The sequence below is a fragment of the Aristolochia californica genome, unplaced genomic scaffold, assembly GCF_029961685.1.
Source record: "Aristolochia californica isolate CCGP_79_NKW_82.1479 unplaced genomic scaffold, dmAriCali1.0.hap1 SCAF_1, whole genome shotgun sequence".
Taxonomy (NCBI): Eukaryota; Viridiplantae; Streptophyta; class Magnoliopsida; order Piperales; family Aristolochiaceae; genus Aristolochia; species Aristolochia californica.
This window is the reverse complement of record NW_027181770.1, coordinates 50,356,599-50,364,528: the sequence shown is the minus strand read 5'-3', so window position 1 is coordinate 50,364,528 and position 7,930 is coordinate 50,356,599. Positions and strand designations below refer to the sequence as shown.

General features: G+C 36.6%; 1 protein-coding gene across 1 annotated transcript; it reads left to right on the top strand.

Annotated features, from left to right (window-relative positions):
• The first annotated feature begins 1,141 nt into the window (after positions 1–1,141).
• LOC137959578 (beta-glucosidase 18-like) lies at positions 1,142–3,876 on the top strand. Its single transcript, XM_068806940.1, has 12 exons — positions 1,142–1,258; positions 1,465–1,531; positions 1,628–1,686; positions 1,837–1,912; positions 2,006–2,080; positions 2,165–2,252; positions 2,340–2,592; positions 2,681–2,796; positions 2,891–3,143; positions 3,234–3,336; positions 3,418–3,526; positions 3,645–3,876. The coding sequence occupies exons 1-12, from the start codon at positions 1,142–1,144 to the stop codon at positions 3,874–3,876; spliced, it is 1,548 nt and encodes a 515-aa protein (XP_068663041.1).
• The last annotated feature ends 4,054 nt before the right edge of the window (positions 3,877–7,930 follow it).

Below are 7,930 nucleotides of genomic sequence, written 5' to 3'. Positions count from 1 at the left end.
CCCATCACACCTTCCTCACATCACCTTTCACTGATCATCTCGTCCATTCTCGCCAAACCCAACTCCAGATGCAACCCAGCATAAGAAGATTTAAGATGAAAGGATTGGGTTTTCTGCTGATCGTTAATCTCTTCTATTTGGTCGTCTGTGAAGTTGATCGCAACAGCTTCTCTCCGGGCTTCATTTTCGGAACTGCAACTTCTTCATATCAGGTAAAGCAGCTTCCCTCTACTCTTCTCTGCATTAAGCAATCCTTCTTTCTCAGCCATGAATGCTTGTCTGTCGTATATCTGTAGATGGCCGCCTCTGTTCGACTAAGTTATTGCATGATCTGCTAATAGAAATAGAAGAAAGAGAACTAGTATATGCAAAGTTACGAGCTAGCGTTTGTCTTTTGTATTATTCCCAGCAAGTGGGGATTGTCCGATGCATGTTATAGATAAAGACTGACGTAAGGGGCAGTTTGTGATCTTCACCACGGGAGAGAATGTCGCTTATTGCCTGCTTTATCTCCCTTTATGTATGACAAAGTATACCCACTATTACATAGTAATGTCGACAAAGGTGGCTAGATTATCTTCCGAGCCTCAGCTTTGACCCATGATAAGTTACTTCCTAATACACTCAACAGATTTACTTTCAAAGAATATTGAACCCTTAGTTTAAAGAGCACAAAAAAGGACAAGAAAGACTTATAGTTTCCCACTTTCCCTATCTTCTACGTTCATGAACTATGACAGTTCCGTTGGAACATATCTACACCAATCCGACGTCGGAAAGAGAAAAAAGTCACATGGTTTGGTCAGAATTAGTGCCTGTGTTATCGAGATCCATGCAACAGATAAATTTCATGTTGCGTGTAAACTTCTTCCACAATTTTGAATCCGAGCTTTCAAATCCTTGGTCTTCTATATGAACTGTTGTGTGTTGACTTCTTCCTCAATTTTAAATAGCGATTGAATTCGATCTTTTAACACCGTCGTCATCTATATAAACCAATCAATATCTTCAATCTTCTTATCGAGAATAGGATTAGGAATAAGGTCTATAATTTCGATATCCTTCTCAGGTGCAATCCCAGCACCCTTTTTCAATCTTCGTAAAGCAGAGAAAAAGTTCCGAGCGTTCTGGGTGGTTCGAAATGAAAAGTTTGGCATTTCTCTTCTTCCTTCATCTCTTCGTTTTCGTTTTCTCTCGGGTTGATCGGAGTTGCTTTCCTCCAGATTTCCTTTTTGGAACTGCAACGTCTTCGTATCAGGTCAAGTAGCTCTTCCAATAGCTACATTTAAAGCTTTGAGTGTCCAAAGCAGAGTACTTTTTAATCCAAGCTCAGCTACATGTAATCCAAACTGAGCTCACCACTTGGCGCACAGCAATTGGTGTCTAACACGATTTGGTTATCTTAGCATTTAAATGCCTTCTCTCTATATTATTAATTTCCTTCCTGACAATGAATTGCAACAGATAGAAGGCGCCTATTTAGAAGGAAACAAAAGTTTAAGCAACTGGGATGTCTTCACCCACATCAAAGGTAAGGTTATCAAGCTGAATTTCTCGACCAATCGATCCCTTCTTCTCTGAAGAAAAGCCTTATTCTACTTTTTTCTTCTTCTTTTCTTCACGTTAGGAACAATAAAGGATGGAAGCACCGCAGATGTTGCAGACGACCATTACCATCGTTACTTGGTAATGAAGTAACGGCGATAACTTCTCACACCTTCTCCACTTTTTCTTTTTTTCTTTTTTATTATAAAAAAAAAATTAGAATCTTTTGATGCAAAACAGATGAAATTAAATATGCTTGCGGGAATTGATTTAAAATATTGATTTGAGCAGATAGACATCGAATTGATGCATTCCCTTGGAGTCAATTCCTACAGATTTTCTATATCGTGGTCAAGAATCCTCCCAAGTATGACTTCTAAATATTTTTCCCAAGTAAATAGGATTCAATCTTTTTATCCATCTAAATTTGAAACATGATTTTAATTTCTTGGGATGGCAGGAGGTAGATTTGGAGAGGTTAACAGAGCAGGAATTGAATTCTATGACACTCTTATAGATTCTCTTCTAGTCAGAGGTATCATCACTTTCTAACGGCTATCAAAATTTGAATCCATATTTGTTTACTCTTTTGGAAGTTTTACTTTCCTACCGTAACTAGGGATACAGCCCTTCGTGACCTTAAGCCATTATGATATTCCTCAAGAACTTGAAGATAGATATGGGGCATGGTTGAATTCACAGATACAGTAAGTCTATCGATGTTTCTTTCCCTTGTCATTTGTTATTTGTAACATGTTTGTCACCGGAGTATCATTTCTAACTCAGCGTTTTAGGGAGGATTTTGGGTACTTCGCAGAGGTGTGTTTCAGGGCTTTTGGTGACAGAGTAAAATACTGGACCACCTTCAATGAGCCAAACGTGATGGTCCATTTTGGCTATCGCCTAGGAAAATATCCTCCTGCCCGTTGTTCACAGCCTAACGGTGACTGTGCTTCAGGCAGCTCTGCAATAGAACCATACCTTGCAGCACACAATGTGATTCTATCCCATGCCACTGCAGCCGAAATTTACAAGAGCAAGTATCAGGTATGATATGAGAGAGTATTAACCCAAGAATGAATTGCCAAAATAGAGTATTAATCTTCTTGAACAATCTGCTACTCTGTTTAATCAGAAGAAACAAGGTGGCTCAATTGGGATAGTCATGTCAGCCTTCTGGTTTGAACCTCTAAGAAACATTCCTGAAGACATTTCAGCTGCTGAACGAATCGTGGCATTCGACGTAGCTTGGTAAAGAGATTCTACATGAAACCTTACTGTAAGATTTTGTATAACTTGCAGATTATATTTCTTCATAATTATTAATTCTGCTACCCTCAATCAGGTTTTTGGATCCTATAGTGCACGGCGATTATCCACCGGAAATGCGACAGATTCTGGGTTCCAGATTACCAACATTTTCAACCGAGGACCGAAGAAAATTGCATTATAAATTGGATTTTATAGGAATAAACCATTACTCTACTCAGTATGTCAAAGACTGCATGTTCAGCCCTTGCAACTCTGGTGGTGCTTATTATGAAGATCCTTTGGCTTTTACTACTGGAGAAAGAGATGGACAGCTAATTGGAGCTCGGGTAAAGCCATCCATTTTCATGATCCAAATGGGGATAAATAGTTCAAGTTCTAACTAAGTATTGAAATTTGAAACTTCTTTCATGGTGCAGATGGGACTCCCAGACTTTTATGTTGTTCCATATGGTATGGAAAGGATTGTGCTATACATCAAGGAAAGATATAACAACACACCTATGTATATTACAGAAAATGGTAAAACGCCTACCACTTTCATTTCTATGATTTAATATGCAATAGAGTGCATAAGCCGAGATTAAATGAACTCTGCTGCAGGTTATGCTCAAGAAAGCAATGCAACAACTCCCATGAGTGATGTGGTCAGTGACAGGGTGAGAATAGAATACCTGAGTAGCTACCTTTCTTCTCTCCGTGACGCCATGAGGTGGGTATTTGTATTTCAGTGCAACTCCTGTAATAACTGTAACCTGAAACAGGGGCCCTACTCCCTATTACCTCACTACTATCATGTTGTTGCTTATAACTTATACTCGTGGTTGCAGGAAAGGAGCAAATGTGAAAGGCTACTTTGCTTGGTCTCTTATTGACAACTTTGAATGGGTGGAGGGATATAAAATCCGGTATGGATTGTACTATGTTGACTACAAGACATTGGAGAGGACCCCAAAGCTATCTGCTTTGTGGTACAAAGACTTCCTAAACACTGCAAAGATACTTGAACATACAAAGGGTGACTTTAGCTCACGAAAACTGTCCTTGAGATCAAGCATATGATCTCTCGGAAGTAGGATATAAATGGTTTTCTTAAGATACATTGTAATTCACTGTAGTGATCAATGATTATTCTTTCACCTCGCTTAAGGTTGAAAAGTTTAGCATATAACTCATATACACAAGACAAGCTGCTTTCATGTGCATATAATGATTCCAAGGACATCCACATTTCCTTGGCTAATAGTTCATGATATGATTTTTTAACTTTGAGTGCATGCTGTCAAGTGACTAGGTCATGACCTGGTTGTCCTTTGCTTCCCAATCATTTATAAGAAGAATTGGAGGATCATCTCCAATATACTTAGATTTTCATTTGGCTTTAGGGTAGATACGAACTGAGTTGAACCAACTAAGTTAACTTTGTCCATTCAACCTCTCTTTAGTAATCAAAATGTCTTCCCCTTTGGAGCCTCCAAACTCTCTTGAGAGAGTAATTATTTCACCAAAATTAACCATGAGAACAAAGAACAATCAACCGTATACATACGCAGATTATGTGGACCTCTCTTCATAGAATTAGGGTTTGATCAAAAGTTCACATATTGTTGAATTTATGGAAAAGAGAAATACTTCATTGACTTCATTCACTTATTATAATTAGAGTACATGAACATCGATTTATAATAGTGGAAGGTAGTAGAGTCCAATTACATTAAAACTACCTTTGTCCCAATTACACTCAAACTCTAACACTTAAAGATAAGTCCTAACATATTTAAATAACTCAATATTGATAAAAGACAAACATAACTCAAACTATAACTCTTTTAGGATGTGACCATAAGATAAAGAGGCTTTTTTGAGTCCTTCTTGATCTTCCAACTTATGTGATAAGGATGCCAGCTTGTGGCAATCATGGTGGGTCCTACTTCTTATGGGCTTGGGCACATCATGTGGGCCTTTTTTAGTCGTGTGGCCCATCTTATAATACTCTAAGATATGTGGATCTTCCTTGGTCATGTGGCCTTGGGCCCTATCTTCCAACACTCCCCCTCAAGCTGGGGGTGAAAGAACATCAAGAACTCCTAGCTTGCTGCAAATGATGTATAAAATCTTTTTGTATAAAATGGCAGTCCTCCAATCTTCCAACACTCCCCCTCACGCTGGTGCTCTCTTCCTTGAGACCCAGCTGACCAATTCAGGGGGGGTATAACATAGATGTAATAATAAGTTCCTCCGTCATGATGTCCCAACCATTGACTCTTGATATTTGTGAACGGGTATTAAGTTCCTTCGTCATGGAATCCCAACCATTGATACTTGATATTTTTTACAGGGTTTTAAGTTCCTCCGTCATGGAATCCCAACTATTGATATTTTTGATATTTTTGACGGGGACAAATAAATAATGGTATGAGGCCACCTCCTCTTTAATAATAATGTCCCCAAAGAGACATAATAGCCACAACTGAATATAACACGACTATCTTCCAACACATATAACACGAACCAAATAATAAACTGTGTAAAAGAACCCATGAAATAATCTGATATAAAAATTTGTTCTTAGATGCACAAGTTTCATTTGTGCTCCCCCTCTCTTGAATATTTTGGTCATATAAACTTTATCCACAACATCGAGAATAAAATACCTCTTTCTTGTACTTCTTCTACTTCCCCTCCTCAAGCTGGGAGGTAATGGCAATGATCCTAGCTTGAACCAAACATGATAGATGCAACAATAAGCCAAAATAATAGAGATGTAGTAATAAACCCTCAAATCAGGAAAAGGTGAGATATTTTCCTGATATAGCAACTCAAAAAGTGACACAAAACAATCGGCTTAAATTCAGATATTTCAATGTAACAGGATGCTGGCATGACCTTTGATTCTTCCAGTGCGAATATATCTTTAAATATAGATTAGATTGAAATGAAAATTTCTCATTCTAAAAGTAGTAAATAACTTTCATCCAAGTATAACTTCTCTTCATAAAATATAATTATCAGAAGATAAATAATCTGATAGATTTCGGTCTCTGTCATCTGGCCGAACTAAGTATTGTTTCTCTTTTTTTTTTTTTTCAGAATTACCATTGGCTCTTCCAAGATCAATATCTCCTTATAAAAAAGTCATACCGAGAATTGTTTGAATAGTTAAGAAAATAGACTTACAAATCTTTCTTTTGATATATAATTCTCCATATAAAGTCTCTTTCTTGATAGTATAAAATACCTCGAAAGTTGAAGCTTTTTGCTGCCACTCGAACCTCTTTTTCAATCTGACCTTTACTGCTTCAAATATTGCTTTCTCTTTGTAGATAACTCAGATAAAAAATTGGTTGAATAGGTAAAAGAATAGAATTACATATATTTTTTTTATATATATTTCTCTATATAAAGTCTCATTCTTCATAACATAAAATACTTCGGAATCTAAAGCTTTCTGTTGCTGCTCGAACCGTTTTTCAATCTGACCTTTGCTCATTCAAATATCGATATCTCTATGTAGATAACTCCGATTGGAAAAAATCATTTTTCCTTGGAGATTAGACTCAAATATCTTTCCGTCAATATATAATTTGTAATATGAAAATATCAATATAGAGGTAAAAAGATGCAAAGCAAACTATAAGTGTAAGGACTGAAAAAATATAACTACGAGCCTAGACTTAGGGTTTAGGGTTTAGAAAAAAGAATCTCATTATCTCTGTGGGTTGATCAAGTCAACTCACAGAACCTACTCTGATACCATGTTGAATTTAAGGAAAAGCGAAATACTTCATTGACTTCATTCACTTATTATAATTAGAATACATGAACCTCTATTTATAATAGAGGAAGGTAGTAGAGTCAAATTACATTAAAACTACATTTGTCCCAATTACACCCAAACTCTAACACTTAAAAATAAGTCCTAACATATTTAAATAACTCAATATTGATAAAACACAAATATAACTCAAACTATAACTCTTCTAGGATGTGACCATAAGATAAAGATGCATTTGTGAATCCTTCTTGATCTTCCAACTTATGTGATAAGGATGCATGTTTGTGGTAATCATGGTGGGTCCTACATGTTATGGGCTTGGGTCCATCTTGTGGGTCTTCTTTGGTCGTGTGACCCATCTTTTAATACTCTTAGATATGTGGGTTTTCCTTGATCGTGTGGGCTTGAGCCCTATCTTCCAACACATATAAACCAACAATACACATGAAACCTAGAATGAATTTAATTTCAGCCCAAAAAGTACCAAAATTGGCAAAATCAAGGTTAATATCAGTTTTCCTAGAGGTGAAGGTCAAGTTCTGCACATATTGTAGATGAGACAATCTTAGGTAAAAAGACCCTCTCGAGGCATTAATCAAACATTGAATTGCTCAGTAAACGGAACCATCAACCCTAGGGTTATATAAAAAAAGGAACACAAAAAATTTAAACTTGACTCTCAGTTATAAAAATTGAAATTCCTTTCTTTGAGAAGATGTTGAATTCAAAGGAGAAAGGAGGAGAGCTTCACAGGCTTCAAACCAATGACTGTATCACTCTAATACTATGTAAAATAATGAAAAATAGAGGTATGAGAGAAGAGAGGAAGAAAAGGAGAGAAGAATGGCTGGAAGAGAGCATAGGTGCCGGGATCAGAACTCGACTTTGTTGCCTCTTATTAACTTAAGTGATTTGAGAGAGAATGATATATATTCTCTTGTTATGTATAACTTCATATAGCTCCATAACTACATTTCCAAACAATGTAAAAACTAGACCATAGACAAATCTAAACATATTGAACATAATGGCACTCATAGTGAAATGCATAGATCATATAAAATTACCAAACTACCTCTAGGACTACATTTAACTATACTAAACAAAGACCTGAGATTTGATAAATTTTGGCTCCTATCCATGCAACGAGGAACTTCTTAACATATTTATGTTTTATAAAATGCCAAATTTATTAGTATATATTCTTGTCCCTTCATGTGGTTTCCACACTCGAATACAATCAAGTGAGCCAAATTAATTGGCCAAGATTTGGTGTCCAGATCCTTAAAATCGGGATTGAGGTAGCCACTACTATATCCCTACTTACATTCTTGCCAACTT

What these genes read in the sequence shown, in the direction of transcription:
- LOC137959578 (XM_068806940.1), top strand. Translation starts at nt 1,142, where the DNA reads ATGAAAAGTTTGGCATTTCTCTTCTTCCTTCATCTCTTCGTTTTCGTT. An exon ending in ACCATTACCATCGTTACTTG is followed by an intron (nt 1,687 to 1,836) that starts GTAATGAAGTAA and finishes TGATTTGAGCAG; the next exon opens with ATAGACATCGAATTGATGCA. An exon ending in TTTACAAGAGCAAGTATCAG is followed by an intron (nt 2,593 to 2,680) that starts GTATGATATGAG and finishes CTGTTTAATCAG; the next exon opens with AAGAAACAAGGTGGCTCAAT.